This window comes from Rhopilema esculentum, chromosome 8 (assembly GCF_057945365.1).
Source record: "Rhopilema esculentum isolate cy_ngs chromosome 8, ASM5794536v1, whole genome shotgun sequence".
NCBI lineage: Eukaryota > Metazoa > Cnidaria > Scyphozoa > Rhizostomeae > Rhizostomatidae > Rhopilema > Rhopilema esculentum.
In genome coordinates, this window is record NC_142822.1 from 427,058 (window position 1) to 447,375 (window position 20,318).

Genomic DNA, 20,318 nt, shown 5'->3' on the forward strand with positions numbered 1-20,318 from the left:
TTTTAATTCACATATTCTCATCTACCAAGGATGTAAAATAGCTTTCAACTCAAGTGGCAGTTTTTAATCAAATTTAATAAGGAATCACTTATTGGCCTTAGTTAAAGATGCCTTTGCCTAAAAATGGTTGTTTCTGTGTAAATAGAGTAGAAATATTTCTAAAAGTGATTATAGTGACAAATCAAAATTTGAATCTTTAAACCAATTATTTGGCTTATAAAATAGGAAGGTTAAATTAAGGATCAGACAGATTAATTTACATAGGAAACTTTTTGTTCCTAACCTCAGAGTATATGGTACAGGATATTCATCAAACAATATTTATTTTCGATCTCAACAAAACACACACACTGCTAGATGGTGTTGTCTCCTTTGCGCTAGTTGCATTTAAACCATGCCAGGTCCACATGTATCATTATCTGGTTTAGTGATAAAAAAAGTCTAAGATCCAGTGGCAGAGCCAACTTTTCAGAAAGTTGGTCCTTGAGATTCATGCAAACCTGATGAGAAAAATTGGAGGGGGGGGGGGGTATGTAAGTTATCTAGATTATCACATTTAAATGACATTTCTTGGGAGACAAAAGGTGTTTCCTCTGGAAGGAAATGTTTCAAACAGGGGGAAAGGACGTGGTCCCTAACACACCATTTGTCCTCCCCACTTATCTCAGGCTTGAGCCGCCACTGCTAAGTTCTTGTCAAGTTTTAATGAACATTAATAGAAAAGATACTGTGGGCATTCAATGATGGTCAATGCATTCCATTGCTGATCTGCCTCTTGTTGAGAGGGGGCCAAAAGCAGTTAAAAGTGAAAACAACTTATCTATAAAAGTATTCAATTTACTGTAGTCATCCAGGTAATTCTATATTTGATAATAGCAAATAATTATGAAAAAGGTTGACACTTTTTTGGAAATTTTTAGCAATAGGACAGGAGCTGTAATACTTCTGTGTGGAAAATGCTCAGTGGAATCGTGGGTGTATCTAAATGACATGTGGTAAATAGTAATAAGCTTAAATATAAACTTAACAGGGCTTAAATCTTGATCTGTTGATGAAAGGAGACACAAGTCATTATATGGTGAGTACAAGTATCTATATAAATAGAGGAAAATCTAGAAAAGTCCATAAATAATTGTACAATCAAAAAGCAAACACAACAAAGGTTGAAAAATTATCTTTAAATTTATCTTATCTCTAACATAATTTGACAGCTATAAAACCCCAACTGAAAATTATCATGAAATTCGAATCACATAATGTTCAATTATCTGTAAAAGGTGCTGTGGAAAAGGAAATTTGAAAAAGCAATCAAATATGTGACAGCATAAGTGCTGATAAATAAAGTTGAGTTTGCTTGAGATGAAATGTATACAAAGGTCAGCCAATAAGAGAATCTAGGCTAAAAGTGATGTCAGATTCCTCCCTTGGGACTTCTTATTGCTCCCTGTTGGCATCAAGTAGATCTCACACTGCTTTTTCAGCAACAATTCCAACTGATGCAAATCCCAAGGCAAAGAAGATCAGAAAGGCGATCAGCAACATCCACTGGCGAAATGAAACAGCCTTCGGATGAAAATTTTGTTTCTTAAAAATTTTTGTAGAATAAGAATGCTACACAAGGGACATTATGAAAGACCATTTTTCAAAAGGGAATAGAAGGCAAATTCAGTGAAATTTCATTTGCTAAAATAACCTTGTTAGTTTGACTGGCAGACGATACTGCGTGCAGTGCTGTTATTTGTGTACTTAGGGACATTATGGAAGACCATTTTTCAAAAGGGAATAGAAGGCAAATTCAGTGAAATTTAATTTGCTAAAATAACCTTGTTAGTTTGACTGGCAGATGATACAGCGTCCATTGCTGTTATTTGTGTGCTTTGGGCTGGAATTTTAGAAATGGGTATGGATAATCAAAATGAACACAGCCAGGTCCGGAAATGAACATACACACTGTAAATCAGGGTCATCAGGATTTGGGGAACAAAGGAATTCAAAGAAAAGTCGGTGCATATTACGGAAATCTGTTGAATTCTCTGCGAACGATGGAATTGTCCACACTTGACGAATGCGGATTTTTCGAAAATGATACATGGAATACAAAATTTATGCGAAGTTAAACAGATTTGCAGAATTCTTCACCTGCTGTTTTATAAAAAAGGAACTGGTCAAATTTTGGTTTTTCTGGTCAGAATTTTTGCTAACATGACCGGAACGCCGGAATGCAACAATACGATGCACGGCACAGCAGATTTCTACCCCCTGGATGATCCATACTTTCGAAATCCTTGGAAGGTAATTTTCATACCTCAATGCTTTTCACATTGTACTAGCAAATGAAATGAAAAGTACAATAACTGTCTGAAAAAATTTCACTGGAAGTAGCTCTAATGCTTAAGGCAGATTGTCTTTTCCTGGTGGGGCGCTCAATAAATCTAGTGATCAAGGTAAGAGGAATGCCAACAAAAAAGTAAATGTTACCCCCTGATTCAAACATATATAAAGAATATATATCAAAAAATTCACCTTTGTGTCAGCAGTTATCTGAACATTGTCATTCGCCCTTGCTGGATTGTACTCAGCTAGAAGAGAAATGCTTTGTAAAGGCGTGGAAGTGTAGTTGTTATTTTGGAAATGGCTTAAGGATCTTCTTCATTCAATGCACGTCAAAGAACGAAGTGATGAATGATGGAAGACTTTACGACCAGTAGCAGATCTTGTTAACTAGCCTTTAAAGCAATTCTTTTTGGTCATATGATATTTTGGAACGGGATATTAGACTTGACCAGCCCTTAACTAGAAAAGTCTGCTTTCTCGACAGAACCCTAAGGAGAACACTGATTGGTCAAAGGGAAGCCAATCAGCTCGTAGCTATTGGTTTATTTCAATCCAAATTTGGGTAAGCGACCTAACCAACTTGTTTGTCACCAACTAACATCTTCATGCTACTCTTGTACTACGCAGGGCGACATTATCTAGAATTCATCAGAAAGGAAGTTTATAAAGCAAATTGTTTTCTTTTCTTTCACTATCGCAAGTTCGTATTTTACAGACAGAATAATGCTATCATTTTGGCAAAATATTGCAAAACTTTTAGAAGGAAATTTAGCGTTAATAAAATGAATGTCCACTTAAAAATGAAAGTATGAAATATGTTTAATGTTGAGATTTTGCGGCAAAGGCCGTACAAAATTTGCCTGATAATTTTGTTGTGTCTTGAAAATGTTTATGCCTCGCAATGCCTCGCAGAATTATGGATATAGCTTTTATCATGTTGGCAGAATTATGGGTCACATTTTTTCAGACATGTGCGAAATTATGGAACCATATTTTGAACCAAATTGGCACGTCCCGGTCCAAAAATAGGCATATTTATCCCCATGAGGGCGCACCAGGCCACCGCTGCAAGCGCACTTTATCAAGTCAAACTTTCTTAGAATTGTGGTAGTCGTTTGAATCATTTTCAGCGTAACAAAAGTATTTTAAAAGCTAAAAACACGTGGTTGTTTCGGACGTAACATTCAAGCCCTTGAAGGTTCAAAATAATTTCCGACCTGGCAACCAATTCACGGCGAACCAGGGCCGAATATTGTCTCGTAGCTGCGTCACCGCATCGATTCGTATTTGTTCGGGGTTTTCTCGGAAGGGGCAGATTTAGGCGTTATAACATTATGAATACAAAAACATTCTTAATAAACAAGACGCAGCCGAAACTACCTTTTCAGTCAATTGTTTGATTAAAAAGTTACTGCTGGCGAAGCCTCGTCAAGACCATTTCATTTGCGTCAATCTGTAAAATTTTAGAGTCAGAGGTCGAATGAACATAAAAAACAGCTTTCTTCAAACAAACCTGTGGATTTTTCAAAGACTTTCAATCCAATCTCCATGATTATGATCAAAACAACACACACCACAATCCAAATGATAATCACCACAAAACTAACTCCAAACAGCTTGAGGCCAAGAATAACTGTCACAGCTAAAAGAAAATGTTCAGTTAGGACTTTTAGGCCAACAATGCCTGCCAAAAGTCTTAGCACACTAACCTCAGTTCTCAAGGGCAAATTCAGCATTTCTCCTCCCCTTTGAACATCGCTTGTTTACCAAAAAACTTGTTTACATATTTTTATCTTTAGGCTTTAAACTACAAGCTTCATTAGAGCTTTTTTAATAAAGCATGGATCTTAACCCTATCTGACCTGGGGGGGGGGCGAATCCGCCCCCTTTACTAGATGTTTGTCTCCACACTGTTCTACGTGTAAAAAAGGCATCTAAGACTAAGTGAGTTTTACTTTGTAGCATAGAGCAATGAAATTATACAAATTTCGACTTTCTATATTTAGAACTGTCTCCATGGTTACCAATTTCTCACAGCTATGTCTGTGAAGTTGAACTTCGTGCTTCTCTTATTCCTTTGTTATTGGCCCATTTCCTTGCAAAAATATAAGTTTAATGAACTTTTAACATGCTTTCATAACTATGACGTTACACAAAATGTTTACAATTGTATGACGTCATTGTTTACACAACACAGCTAATTGAATTATTATCTTTTGAATTAATTGCTTATATGATGAGTAACCTTCGTTGCAAATTTGGTCCTCATATCATATATAACAGCAGAGAAAAACAAGGGGGGGGGCGGGATCCGCCCTTCCCAAGGCATTGAGTGTATCAAAACGTCCAGGTCAGATAGGGTCAACACATCCTGAGAAAAAACTTTTCATCGTCATTAATCACCAAAATCCACAGAAGGGGTATAAATCAACAGCAATCGCGAAAAAAATTTAAAGCAACATTTTGATCATTTTTGTATTTCAGAATCATTATATTCGACAAAATGTTACAAGAGAGGAAAGTTCTTTCTAGTTAACAGTTATTTAGGAATAGATGGGAGCTTGTTTGGAAATGGGAGAAATGCCACCATTCCAAGAGGAAGTGCCTGGTTGTTGCATTAGGTCTTATTGAGGTAGAAGATCTAACATTTCACGAATTTAACAATTCCTTGGTACGACTTCGATTGGATTGTAAATGGCTTAAAAACATACTTCAAATTTGGGTTTTGTTTTAGTTCTGAAAATACACAGCTACCCTCGAACCGCTAAGAGAAAATCCAGGGCATAGAGAAGCACCAGGTCACAGAGAAGCAACGTACCTGCTATTGTGAGGGCTGTTGAACCAACAAAACGGTGGGCCCAGTTGAAAATCCATCGCCTAGGTGAAATTTCCATCAAACTATTATTATAAGTACCATGTCAGGGGCATTGGTAAAAGGGGAGTGCGAAGGAGTGTAGAGGTATGTGAAGGAGTGCCTTACACGCAAAACTATGGGTTTACTGGCAAATGCAAGAAAATTATATCTATTGCTCAAATGTTTTAACTTTCGAAGGTATATGTATAGCAATAAGGAAAATCGCCCATATTATATACTCCATTCCTACCTACAAAATTATCTGTGTATTCTCACATGGCTCAAGAATTAAGTAAAGCAGTTTTTGCATTGTGCCAACAGTCACACCTTAGCAACGGTATTTTTGTCGGCAGATCTGGGGACCTGCACTATTTAACAATTCTCTTTAGCTGTGCAATGTAACTGAAAAACTTTCCATCGACTATGTTTACAAAGCCCATTCATCGCTCCGCTAAACCTGCTTTTATACATTATTTAAAATGTAAAAAACAATCCCAAGAAGTAGAATGAATACCTGTCTTCGCCTGGGTGTGGTCGAAATGCGGCCATTATTGGCTGTAGGACAGAGAGACATCATTGAACGTATGAAATGGAAAAGACTGAGATTAGATAAAGGAGAGGGATTTTGACAGAAGGTCGAGCACTCATTACAAGATTATAATTTTTGAATATTCATAGATTAATGATTTTAACGATATTGATGACACTCAACTATGTTTGCCAGGGTGACAAACAGCTAGATCAAACCAAATCATTCGACTTTTTTGAGTTCATAGTTTATCATCAAAATTCATGAACGTTGGCTCATATCTAAGTATCAAAGTTGTTTTTCATATTCAATGTTTCCACTTTCCAGGTGCATTACCTGTTCGTTAAACATTTCATTTCATTTTTCGTTATCTTTTATAACTTAAGGTTACCTGTCTTTCAGTACTATTATTCTCAAACAGAACAAATGTAGTGTAACCGGCAAGACAGGTCGAGGCAAGTTAAATAAGATTACTTTGCTTATAAATAATATTTAGCTATGTAACAGACAGGGTGCTATTTTCCCCATGACTTTGTGACCGTAAGTCATAAGAAAATCACAATAAAAAAATATTTGTCACAGGAAATTTTCAACCATGGATAAATAATTTAACAGTTTTATACACTTCTCAAGATGTTGAGCAGTTTTGTAGGAAATAAAATGCTCGAAAGAAATTGCTTCAATACATTAAAAAAGATCAAAACTATGTTTAGTACAGTGATATTTTTTCTAGGGGAGCTCAAGGATATTAGCTTCCTTTGCAAAAGAAACAAATTACTACTTAATGTTATGAGTGCTTGAGATATTTTTTTAATGCAGGATATTCAGAATGTGCTTTATAGAAGGAACCGAACTCCTATGTCACCTGCATTTTTGCACAAATTTCTTGCTTGTACCTAACTCAAAATACTATAGGTTCAATTCTTTGTACATAATTGAAGTTTTGGAATCAATCTTTCCAACATAATCGCTTCATTTATTAAAACGCAAGAACTGCTAATTTAATGATCACTCATAAATGCACGAATGATAATATTTCCCAATTGCTTTCCTACCCTTTAAAAGAGTTTTGTTAATAGTGTTCTTTAAAAGAAGGGACACCGAGGGGGGAAAAGAGGGCAAATTGCTCCAGGGCCTGTAGGTCTAAAGAGCCTATAAAGTATTGAATTCCATTTTATAAATTGAATCAATCAAACGTAGAAAAATTATGCCTTAGAAAGTAAAATGTTTAAAACGATTGCAAGAAATATTCTAAAATGCATTTTTAGCTAATCTTAAGGTCGTGGTCGCGAAAATGTGCTGCTCGCTTCACCCGCATTGGGCCTCGCCCGCATCTTTACTTTTGCCCCAGGACTACCAAAATCTGTCCCCAGCCTTGATTATAAGCATGAAAAAAGTAACTTATTATTTTCTTTAGTTTTCTTCTTTAGGTGACCCCTGCTTGTCTTCAACAACATAATCTTATCCCATAATTGAGATTTTTGAATCATAAATTCCAAACTAATATCACAGTAAAGTTTACAGTCACAAAAGGTCTTTAAGAAAACAACAGCCTGGTAACGGACTCAGCATATATCTCGCGATACCTCTTCAAGATATTAATGCGATAGATACCTGCAGAAGTGCGAGAAAAGTGACGATACAGCCAAGGATAGGATGAGCTCCAGCGCCCTATACAAGAAGACAATTGAATTGCTCTAAGGTTAAGTTAATTTTGAACAAAAATAAAGAAAGAGCATGTGCACGGGGTCGTGGCTAGAATGTAATCGAGGCAAGCTATCAAATTTACTACAGACATCTTCGCTCAAGTGTAATCAGTTAGAAATAGCAATTTTAACTTGGGTGATATTCCAATAATGCATATGTCGATCTTTGACATAACTAATGGGCCTTTTGGTTAGTAAATATTTAGTGCTATTTTATGAAGTTAAGCAAACACTTCAGTAACAATAGAGAAGAGAGTGCATTAATATTTCAACAAGTTTGTAGAAATTCAACTTTGGCAGTGAAATTCTCCTTAGACGATAGTAAAAACGAAAGAAGGAAATCAGGATCTGCATTTTCCTACGGAATATGCGAGTCCTGCTTTCTCGAGATTCTCGATAGCTCTACAGTGTTTCAGTAAGGTTCAGATAGGCAGATTACAGGGAGAAAAAACTAGTTAATTACTGCGTAAAACTGGTTTGATGGGAAGGTTTTGTCATGCAATAATCAGTTCAATATACATACGGTGAACACAGCTCTTATCTTTTTTACATCATAATTTCAGAATAGAGGACTCTGCAGCAAAGGCAAAAACAAAGGCAAAAACAAAGGCAAAAACAAAGGCAAAAACAAAGGCAAAAACAAAGGCAAAGACAAACGCACATCGCTCCATCCTTCTTTGTGCACAAAAATGATAATGAAACTTATGATAGTGAGGACCAGCGCCGTCGTCATGAATATTCTGTGACTCTGTGTATCAAGATAAGAGTTCACATTATAACAAAGAAGACAATCTCAAATTGTAACTTCATAATTAATGAATCGAATACTGAAAATAAGGTAAAGGATGATAGGACTCCACAGATGAAATAGAACGACAGACTAAATAGCATGAAAAAGAATCATATGAGAAAGTGCTTAAACTCAAGTTACATTGTCACATTATATTATACGAATTGCAAGCTAGCATCAACTCTTTTTTGTAAGATTAATTAAGTGAAGTTCAGTCTGGTTGTTTCTACAGTGCAGTCCCTAGCTATTGCTCTCTAGGGAGGTGTTTGGGCCTCGTTTTCCAAAAAATTGAGCCAGACAATACATTTTTTTCTTAACTTGTTCTTAACATTTGACCAATTTTGTGGCTCATGTTCTTATAAAATCGTTCTTACAAAAAAAGAGCAAATAAGAATGCGTAAAATTCAATAAAATCTAATTAGAGATTGCGTTGATATTTGAAAGTTCTAGCAAAGGGTTTGTTGCCGAGAATTAAGTTCTACTGACTGGGCTAGTAGAAGCGGTTCAGAAAACCGCTTCTGCAAGTAGCGACCGTCAAAACTAAAACAATAACGGGTGTTATTCGAGCATCTCTCCTTTAGCTTTAAAGAATTCTGAAAAAATCTTAAGTTGCTGACCTGGAACCAGACTTTCTCGCCAAAACAAGATTTCTCGCTAGCAAGAGGCTTTGTGTAACGAGCGATGAACATCCCTGACGCAGCAAAACACACCCAGGCAATTATCATCAAACAGCCTTTAAAATAAATCATGTACTGATTATTTAACTTCGCTCGAATTACCTGTTGATCTTCAAGTAATTATGTTACAAAATAAATGTTGTGAGTTTATCGAATAATTCTCAAGTTCAGTAGCTGTCCAATTAGCTTCTAAAAAAACAAATGGAATGGCAAGCATCATCAATTCTTTTATATTTTCCAGAGCATATGTTAAACAGGCTACTTGAGAGAAAAATGAGGAAATACCTGATATCAAGTTAAAAGACCTTTCAGATTTTAACATATGAAATTATTCAAGACAAAAGTCACAAAACTGACTTTTTATTGAGAGAAAAGGTTTGAGAGAACAATTTTGAGAGAAAAGGAAAAGGTTTCATCGTTCAACCGCCCCTTTCCGACGAAGAAATGTGTAGGGCTACCCCCAGGTGTATGGGCTACCTCTAGGTGTATGGGCCACCCCCAGGTGTATGGGCTACCTCTAGGTGTATGGGCCACCCCCATGTGTATGGGCTACCCCCAGGTGTATGGGCTACTCCCAGGTGTATGGGCTACCCCCAGGTGTATGGGCTACCTCTAGGTGTATGGGCCACCCCCAGGTGTATGGGCTACCTCTAGGTGTATGGGCCACCCCCATGTGTATGGGCTACCCCCATGTGTATGGGCTACCCCCATGTGTATGGGCTACCCCCAGGTGTATGGGCTACTCCCAGGTGTATGGGCTACCCCCAGGTGTATGGGCTACCCCCAGGTGTATCATGTTTAGGAGCTTTATTCCGGCAAAGGTAACATGTTTTCAAATTTTTATTACAGGTCAAGGTTATGAAATGTTTTCCAGCAGGTCCAGCCTCGTTGCTTTTCTCCGAAGTAGACCACCAAGAGGGGTACTTACCATGGGCGATAACTTTGTCTACTGACTTGGATGCTGACTTTATTAAGCAAGGTTTCTTTAGATCTATCTTTGTCGATGAAAACCCAGTTTTCAATGCAGACTGTCCGTGGTAGCCCGGATTTGTGCCTGGAGATTAAGGCCGTTTCAAAATTGTCACAAACGTGTATTACACAATATATATTTCATGTTTGGTCATTAAGAATTAGTATGTTCTCGAATCTCTCGTCTAATACCATATATAACCTATTAATCGGGCTCTAAAGATACTGGTTTGATGAACACATCTAGTGTTCTAAATAGGGATACTTAATCTATCACATAATATCATGCTTGTGACAAACAATAGAACTGTTGCAATTTGCAATATAGTAAAATATACTGAACTTTTATTTTACTAATAATTATTTTTTATTAACTAATTAGAAATATTCGCCAGATTTTAAAGCATTAAGCCCTGGTCAAACGATCCAGCACTTCAGCCAACATTTCGCCCAACATTTTTCTTTTATGTTGGAATGTGACCCAACGATGGTGGTCAAACGATCCAAGATTTCACCCAACATTTTCACGCGCAGATCGAAAAAGGACTGGGTAGAAGTTCGCGCTGAAGGCTGCACAGTTTCGCGACATTTTGATCCAAAAAAAACGAAAGGCAATCACTACCTTCCCTTTTTTATCTTGAGATATTTTCACTGTCATCGTGGTCTTTCAGGACGAGTATCGCATCCCCTATCAAGGCCGTGGCCTAAATTCGCGCCCCGCCCCCTCCGCTTTCTTGTAGCTCCTCCCCGCCACAGTTTCTTCATTGATGCTTGATGCCTCTTCTTTTGCACAGAATACGTTATATTTCGTTTTCTTGTGCTGGTTTCGTTCGTTTCAACAATCGCGTTTGCTTACAATCAGTTACACTTTAATTATGTGCGATGATTGAATTGTGGCGCTATTTAACCAACTGCGCTTGCGCAGAGCGAACTAGGTTGGCTGAATTGGTCAAACGGTCCAACATTTCACTTAACACTTCAAAACAATAGAATTGCTGGACGTGGGCAGCCAACATGATGTGGGTGAAATGTTGGATCGTTTGATCAGGGCCTTATGTCCAGACGCATTTCGCCGGCTATTTAAATTTCCCATTGGGTTGGACTATACAATAGACCTATTGTTACGGATCCAATCGGCTAGTTTTCAATGAATTCTCGATCATATACGCGCTGCCAAGCCTATTGTTAACACTGAGCGGTTGACTGACGAGACATATTGCCTTTAAGCTGAAGTAAGCGCATTTGCCAAGATCTCAGAAAGGTGCCGTTCTCGAGCCTAGCTTAGCATAAGAGGGACTCGGGGCGCTCAATTGAGCAAAAAAGGTATGAATGAAACAAGAAAGCACCCCGCTGTTCAATTGTGTGCTTCCTTTGGTTGGCAGACAGATAAATCTAAGGACTGTCTTGAGTTGACAAAAGACACTAGAAGATTGCAGCATGAACACTTTAACATACCCGATAGACTGTCACCGAACGCTGCTACAATGTGCCAATTCGTGTTTAGGTCGACCATATAGCTTCCACTTGGCGGCGATATTGGCCTTGAATATCTAGAATAAATAAAAAAATAACCTACAACTTAATCAATAACATCGAGCTTATTTTTTATTATCAAATTCAACGAAGAAAATAAAGAATAGAATCAGCATATACGAACTTGCAAGTTACAAAATTATTATTTATTCCATTTCCAGTGATTGTTAAGCCAGCTGTCTGCAAAATAAAAATATCATTTAAGAGGTTGAAGAACATCACAACTACTCTGTCTGGTAACTAACTGCATCCAATTCTTATAAAACAGAGAATGATAGAGATTCATTCACAGAACTGGACATAAAAAAGCCGCGTTTTTTGGACAGGTTGCGACAGGATCAAGTGCTACAGTTTACTATAATATTTTAAGGTTTCATTTCAGGTAGGAGATTATGTGGAAAGCAAAGGAGAACCTGGAAACATAATTTTAAAGAGTAGGCAAAGATCAAGAGCTTTGGTATCCTAAAAAGGAGGTCCTATGACAGGTTTTGGTTAAAAACTATGGTTAGTGACCAACGGATCACGTTACTTAGAACGCATGAATTGGACATAATAGCTAAGTATAGCCAAATAACATAAAGACAATATGTGAAATATTGGATTATATCATAAAAACATTACTGACTGTAATGATGCCTACCGATTGACTAAAATCTGGAGAATAGCCATTATTAACGAAGGCTTTCAATCGTGGGGTGGACGAGTCCTTAAAGCAAACTTCCCCTTTCGCGTTGTCCTAAAATGCACAAGAAACCTCACTGCATGCGTAAATAAAGCTTGATCTTCAAAACATGTAACAAATGGAGTTACAATAAATAAACAATGAATTAGAAATAGATTTTACAAACAAATCACAGGTGTACGCGCTAGTGAGTTGGCCAGAAGATCATCAGTTTTTTATCTTTGACAAAAGGACAGGGCAGTAGGCCGATGCGAAGCAACCAGATACTTTTAGATGAGAGAAAAGTCAAGTACAAAGGCTTTACAAGTATCTCTCGTACTATTGCAAGATTAGATCAATTTTGCCAAGCATGAAATACTTCTCTTAATGTATAGTTCGATTGTGAACCGTCCCTTTAAACCAGTGTCGATGTAAGACTATCCTCTCTAAACTGTTTTTATTTGCCTGGCATGAGAGTTAATCAAGCCAATGTTTTATGGATTAGGGATTATAAATGTTTGTATAACAGAAAATAAATGCATAACATAGACATTTGGTTACGTAATAAACAGGAGGTCAATCCGACTCAGTAGAATCAACAGCTATTTGGCCCTTGTGACGAATAGCTGGGGCTTCACATGTGTTTTCCCTGTGTGTTGGTAGTGTAAGCCTGCATTCAGTTCTCTAAGGAGATATCACTTACGCAAAAAACCATTACAAGGAACGGGGAAAGTAATTTGTTTCTATGATAAGCGCATATATGAGCAAGACATAACATGGATATGCGTTCGCTTTGAAGATATTCGAATGAAGCTAGGCCTAGCCTATGAACAAACCATTTTCCCACCAACGCTGTTAAGACCAAAAGCCACCCATACATTTCTGGTACCAACTTCAGAATCAAGAAGGCCTGAGGTTTTGTTGTATTGAAATGAGATTGCTACATCGCATGTGCTTCCAACGCAGCCATTTGGAAGGAGAAAACAACAAGAGGTCTTCCCACATTGAGATGTGTCAATCTAAAGAGAAAATGGCTGGTATTAATTGTGCTGCAGACACTAAAGAAAAGTACATTCAGACACTTTAGTAAAATACCTTCTAACCCCAAGCAAAACGAAGACGGTTTCAAAATTCTGGATTTATTGCAATTTCATTTCAATTCATTTTAATTCATTTAAACACGAAAAGACCCTTAAGCAGTGAAATACAAACTTTACTTATTAATATACACTCTAAAATTCAACCAAAATATTTAAAACTATACATATGTAAAAAGGCTAAAACCCTAGTTCCTAGAACTGCTGTTATTCCAGGGGGTCGTGTTTCAACATGAGTCAAGCCCCTTAAATGCGTTTTAGGTGTTGTTTAAAACGATTTAAAGTCGGTTTCTCACGAATTCTGGAAGGTGTATCATTCCAGGCTTTCAAAGGTGCATAATAAAACTCTTTTTGAAAAATTCTGTCCTGCATCTAGGAATCTGCAGATTCTGAGAATTTCTCGTATCGTACGTAGAAAAACATGTATTTATCTAAAAGGTTTTCAGGACATAATCTGTTTATGATCTTATCACGTTCCTGTCATAACGGATAATGTTTTTTCTACATTCAGCCAAGAACAAGACCAACGATCTTTTATTTTTGCACTTTCTAATATTGAGCATGCTCGGGTTTGAAGGCGTTGAAGAGTAACTAATTTTGTTTTATATAAGCTACCCCAAATAACCTCCCCATACCGCAAGTGACTCTCGACGAGAGCATACATTACAAAAAAGCTCCCTTCAATCTGAATGCGTAGTTTTATAAAAGATCAAGACTCCACTTTGTGCTTTGCCACCACAACATACACCTAAAGGCTGTCAGCATTGCTTTTCTTGAAGTTCTTCGTTAGTCGCTCACTAAAATACAAAGCTTTTCTTTGGTTCTCTCTCTCGATGTGAAAAAACCATGAGAATCACACAACATAAACGATAGTGAGAAGGGTGTAGCTCTGCCAATTTTAAGGTGGAGGAAGAAAAGAATTGCTCATCACAAAAATTTGAGGAAATTTTCTTGAAAAAGATAAAAAAACAACAAAAAGTAATAAAAAAACAGGCAAACAGTCAAAGAAAAATTTTCAAAATGGAAGTTATAGTACTCTACGAGAAAAGTATTCCATTAAAATCAATCTATTTATCGCAAACTGTATGAGACGTACAGACAAGCTCTGTTTCTTTCGAAACAAAGAAATGCCTCGTAAAGATAATAGAACAAAAACCCCAATGAAGACCCGACGGGAACATAAGTTTGAGAAAATCAATCGAAAAAGACAAAAAAATGGAAAAACGAATGTCGATCGAGGTAAAAACATCCGGGCTCGTGTGCAAAATTTTGTTATCGCACATTAAACTTAAAATTCACCAATATAATCGATCTAAAAACTTAACGTCGCTCGCCTTCCTTCACATAAAAACTACCCTTTTACGATTTTTTTAAAACTACCAGTCCCAGTCTCTCAATGTGGTCCAACAACAACAGCAACAACAAAAATAGAAGAAACTGTAAATGTGAACTCGGTTTACCCATTTCTAGCTTTTCCTCGGGACCTAACAGGAGATAAACGATAATTCTGGCTTTTTAAACAAATATTTTGAAACTTTCTGTCTGACAATCTTTACGCTAGAACATAGATAACAAATTCTAAGCTAGGAACTATATAAACCCAGTTGTGGGTCGTAATAGTCCTCGAGAAACACAAGCACAAGACTGTAAAGCACAAGCCAGTCGGGGTACCGGGCTGCAGCCCAAAGGGCCCCCATGCAAACCAAGAAACCTGCTCTAAATTCTTGCTTACCTTCCAATAAAATCAAACACAGATACAACTGTTAAAAACAAATATATTGCAAAGTTATGAATTATAACCAGAGAAAGTGTACCTGTCCAATAACATCCTTTTGTATAAGAAACAAGATCAGGAGCGACAATCCAAAAGAAACTAAGTTCATCATTTTTTCAATTGATCACAAACAGAATGGCTCAGCAACCGGACAAGGTCACAAACACGACAGCCACTTGCTTCCCTGAAGAAATAAACACCTTTAGATAAATATTCAGAAAAAGAAATAGAGCAACAGTATAATAGGGCGCAGCTGGCTCGTGCAGCTGGTTTAAAAACTCAGGGCTTAAGAGTTTACTCTGGTTTGAAAAGGAGACTCTATTTATTATTTATTGGGAAAATCTCTTTCAGTGACAATGATGCTGTTGATGTTTAAAAAAGGATTTTCGGATTTTTTTCAGGTTTTCAGAGATATTTTGTACGGGATTTTTTGAAGTGAAATGCCCCTCGGTATTGTTATACTACACTTTAACAACAGTGCAACTAAGTATATATAAAATAACTCACGGCCCTTTTCAACTCGACTTGTGGCAGAGAGGAACAGAGAGACAACGACTTCCTTCGTCAGCACTTTGAACCAACAACAGGATGCTTCTCCCAAAAAGCCTCCCTCTTAAAACTACTACAGCGTATTTATAGATACAAGCATTTTACAAGTATTAATAACACGTAAGACCTATAACCAAAATAAACATAGATAATTAACAGCGAAGTTATCCGGAAATAAAGTGTTTGCCAAATACTTAAATTATAGCCTACAATGGTTCCTTCGATTTGGTGCACAACAGTAAACAGCACCCTCAACGAATAAAACCGGCTTGTGCTGTGCTGTTGTCAATAAAGAAGTAACTGTAGGGCATCGAAAGAGCAAAAAACTCCTTGAAAATTTCAGATTGCAGACTAAAACTGGTATCAATTTTGAGCGCGAAATTTGTAGAGAAAATTGTTGCCATTGCGTCGCATCGCATCGTTCGGAAATAGGACCTTGCCCTGCCCCCAGAAGACAGTCATGTGCATGTCAACGGTGATGTCCCGATAGCCGGACAAAAGCATTTCCCTCTTACTTAAAATAAGAATAAAATATGCAAGTCTTTTTCATGTTAAAACGCTAGTAGATCATCGCCTAATCTTACGAAAAAGTTTCCCGCAACTTGGCTAGGTAATCTATTCAATGTAATTAAATCTGATCTTAAACACTCACTATCATCAAATGCAATCCTCATGGTGACATGCGAAAACGCGGCAAGTGTAAAGCGCAGGTCATGCATGTTGGTAAAACGCAGGTCAAATCATGCGGGTCCAAATTAGTGGCCATGGGCAAAAGCTTTCAGGTTTACGGCCTATTGACGTCGCGAGGCAAGCCTTGCTTGGGGGGGGGGGGGGGTGTGGACTACACATTTACCTGATTAAAAAATTTTGTCTGAAATTCTTTAGTTGCTGTCACAAACCTCTGCAATGCATTTTGTCAATCTAACTCTGTATATAATTCGCAACTTTTATAAGACAGTAGCAGCATGTTGTACTTTTATTAAAGTTGTTGTGCTAGGTGTTATTAAAATGTCCCTGTCTTGTGCTGTTTAGGGCCTTTCCATTGTCCGCAAAAGTCGCTCTTTCGATTTTGCTGACCGTCTCTTTCAAGTCCAAATTTTTCCACTTGCCTCATGTCCTTGCTTTGGCCATGACACATATTTTTCTGACTCTTGCGTACGAGGAAACCGCCCTCATCAGTGCGATGCCTGTTTTGGCTTTACTGATTATATGCATAGATGTAGATGTGGATGAAGAAGATAGAAACGAGCTTGTCTTATTCTACAATAGCCATTGAGTCATCGATATAGTTACTACCCCAGGCGGCACCACGGTAGCCGCCGAAGGAGGAGGGAATTTTCGAATTTTGATGCTTCTAGTTCCCTAGAAAATGCACTCTTCTAAGCACATTTCACTAAAGTGATCCTCCTAGTCCTATTGAAAATTATTTTTTGCAAACAAATAGAACAGCAGATAAAAACAACTGGTAAGATTTCGCCGTGGTCTTTAAAAATACTATGTTGTCAGTTACTTCTAAAGCTAGGTAACAAGCAGCACTGGTTGTCAATCTAGATCCCTCTTTCAATCTTAGCATGCCTTTTGAATGTTAAAAAAAATCTGGAGCTCATAGTGGATTGCAGTTGACGCTTCTACCGAGAAACTTTAGGGGAAATGGACACAAGACACAACTTTACCTAAAGAGGGCCTGGATTCAGTGCCAACAAGGAATCTTCAAATCTTCAAATCATTAGTTTGTTTACCTTCATTCATATCAAGGAATATCATATTTAACCAACAGAGCAACTACCTTTGCTTGATCCTTTATTGATTTTATGACATGAAGGTCTCTGAAATACCTAAAGTGTTTCTTCCACCAAGCGGATTTTACTTGAAATTTCCCATTGAGACACTATTGGGGGGTGTGACAGCCCCACATCCCCCGGTCGCGACGCCCCTGTTGACGTGGCTGTTTTGACTTTGGTGCAACTTAATAAGGTGTTCGATAAAAGTTGACACCCATTGATGTGTTGAGCATCGAGAAATCCATTCAAACACCAAGAACTATCGGCAAATCATCCAGGCACAGCGGAGTATGGAGGGGGGGCAAGGGGGACTCCCCACTTTTTGCGAAAAATGCAAAATATTGAGAAGTAAACCACCAGTAAAGGCTATTTTCATTCGGTTTTAGCCCCCGCACTTTTTTTAGACCCCCCACTTTTCTCAATGCTCCGCGGTGCCTGTCATCGTATGCTTCCCGATTCGGGAAGTGTGCGAAATTCCCGACATGTAGTTATGGGGTGGCCTGTGGGTGTTGTAAAGGCTGCACTGATAGTTACAAAATGCTCTTTAAAATACACTTTCTATTGACTTTGCTTACATATCCCATAAGAATTGATCTATAGGAATCACACATCGTCACAGCAAATCGTCCGAACCAAAGACTCTTTGTAGAAGGAAAAACTTCCTGTCTGGATTTAACAAGACGCTACATTAACTTATTTTGAAAGGCCTGCCTTGTTTCGGTAACCGCAATCCTGGAGGACTGGACTCGAAACTTTGCCGTTCGAAGAAGAAATAAATTGTACTAGCAAACAAGACTCGATCAAAATGATTCATATAATCATATAGGCCTAACGATTCGGACCATTCGCTCTGACGATTCGCTCTGACGATTCGCACGCAAACTACCCTCCAGTTTTCCTTTAATAACTTTAAACTAACTATAACTGTAGGACTGATTTAATTTTTAAAATCACAAATACTTTAGTTTTACTGTTTATTTTCATAGTTAAATAAAAATTCCAGTTAATATGAAAGTCTCCGAAACTTAGACAAAAATGTGCAATTTGTGAAAACAGCCCTCTGGTTTACCTTTAATAACTTTTCGCAGAAAAATGCTACAAATACCATTTAAAGTCGTATCGATTGAAAATGGTCAGATACACTGTTTCTTAATAGTTTGTGAGAGGTTGAAAGTGTTTCAAGAACATGTTTAGCCCCCTACATGTAGGCAAAATCTCGATTATCCGAAAACCGATCATCAGTTTTCCTTTAATAACTTTTTTAAATCTCGGATTTTTTGCCCAAACGGACGTTTATTCACTTTGTCGATACCTGCTTCACTGTTTTTTCATAGTCTGCAGTCGGTTTTTGCATTTTGTTGTCTTTTTATTTTGTGAAGAAAGAAGGGAAATTTTTCGAAAGTGCAACACCTCCTCAAACCAATACGAAGCCGCTACCCCCTGAGCCGGATTTTGAAGAATCCAACCAAATTTCCAGGTGAATGAAAAACAATTTGAAATCGACGACGAAGCAGGGGTGGCACTTGGCACGACTTTAGAATCAAATGATAATCTTCATTATCGTTTGAGGCGGTGTCGAATAAACTTTCTGCGAAAAGTTATTAAAGAAAAACCAGAATCGTCAGAGCGCATTCTGTGTCATGGCCCTCCCCTCAATCAAAAAATCGTCTCGCGTAGTGGGCTTTTGAGCAGGGTAGTGAGATTCTCGCCCTTTTCAAGCCACTGTTTTCGAATCGCTCACAAGCCACTGTTCTGATCATAATCATCATCATCAACATCATCATCATCATCATCAATTAAATTAACTAAAGTACAATTTAATACTTAAATAAGCTCTTTACATCTAAATGACAAATTAGAGCTTTTTACGGAGAAAAAATTAATTTATTTACAGCAACACCAAGTAACAGTACGAACATGATTAAGCGACAACTATTAAATTTTATGCGCAAATTTAGCCAAAACAAACAAGGAATCGTTTCAGATTGGAATGCACGTTGACATTCATTCGTTTCCGCCAACATTCGGGAGGCTGAAAATCAGTCCTACAGATTTAGTTAGTCAAAAGTTATTAAAGGAAAACTAGAGGGTAGTTTGCGTGCGAATCGTCCGAATCGGCAGGCCAATATAAATCAATACAATGATGACGCTACATAGACTATGGCTATACATCAAGCATGAATCATGACAAAGGCAGTTTTCCAAAATAGCTAGCAACTGCTTTAAAAATTTATCGTTCACTCACTTGACAGTCCTTGACGTCCTGAAAACAAACCAGTGCCAACAACTTCAATACAAATTGGTGTGCGGATGCAATTGTTCTGATTGTTTGATAACAGGAAGTGTGTTTCGTTGGTTTGTTGACCCCCGGCAAAATTGCAAAAAAAGCTGGCCTAAAGCCCTGTCCACACTACACAAACTAACCCAGGTTCGTCCCAGGTTAAATTTAACCTAGGGCAAACCCTGCTTTGTCCACACTTGATTTCCATGTTTTGTAATGTGGACACAAAGTCGGGGCGAACCTAGACTTATCCTATGAGCCTCTGTTTCGCTACTGCCTCAATTGACGGACGCTACAACAACAGATACTCATAATCCTGCTCATAATAGACCAGGCGGAGAATGGGGGTAGGGTCCCCCCTCGGGGAAGTAATTCTAATTAGGTGGGTTTGAGTAATTTTGGGGTGCTGATTACGAAAATCGATGTTATACGGGCAAGTTGGGGGGCCTTCAGCCTCTATTTCATACCAAAGTCTCGTTTTCAATCAAAATAGAGCAAATTGCTTTCAGAGCAAGTCAACCCTTCGGTGAAGTATCTAAAATTCATTGGATCTAGATAATTTTAGAATGCCGATTCCAAAATTCGATATTATAAGTATGTATAAGGAGGCGTTTGGCCTCAATTCCTTGTTTAAATCTCGTTTTCACGCAAAAGGACAGAAGCGGATTGATAAGATTCCTCCCAATAAAGAAAGTTTTCCAAATTTAGCGCAATAGGGTAATTACGGTGTACTGATTCTAAAAATAATGTTTTAAGGTCTTTTGGTGGTCTTTTTGGCTCCAA

General features: G+C 37.8%; 1 protein-coding gene across 1 annotated transcript; it reads right to left on the minus strand.

Annotated features, from left to right (window-relative positions):
• Positions 1 to 165: 165 nt before the first annotated feature.
• Positions 166 to 19,758, minus strand: LOC135694654 (ferric reductase 1). The gene is made up of 15 exons (XM_065213472.2): positions 19,500 to 19,758; positions 14,965 to 15,108; positions 12,890 to 13,072; positions 12,033 to 12,128; positions 11,517 to 11,572; positions 11,315 to 11,409; positions 9,819 to 9,944; positions 8,831 to 8,946; positions 8,085 to 8,171; positions 7,332 to 7,388; positions 5,703 to 5,743; positions 5,153 to 5,211; positions 3,848 to 3,976; positions 2,524 to 2,579; positions 166 to 1,563 (listed from the first exon to the last, which is right to left on the minus strand). The coding sequence occupies exons 2-15, from the start codon at positions 15,034 to 15,036 to the stop codon at positions 1,465 to 1,467; spliced, it is 1,272 nt and encodes a 423-aa protein (XP_065069544.2). The 5' UTR covers positions 15,037 to 15,108; positions 19,500 to 19,758; the 3' UTR covers positions 166 to 1,464.
• Between the last annotated feature and the right edge of the window lie 560 nt (positions 19,759 to 20,318).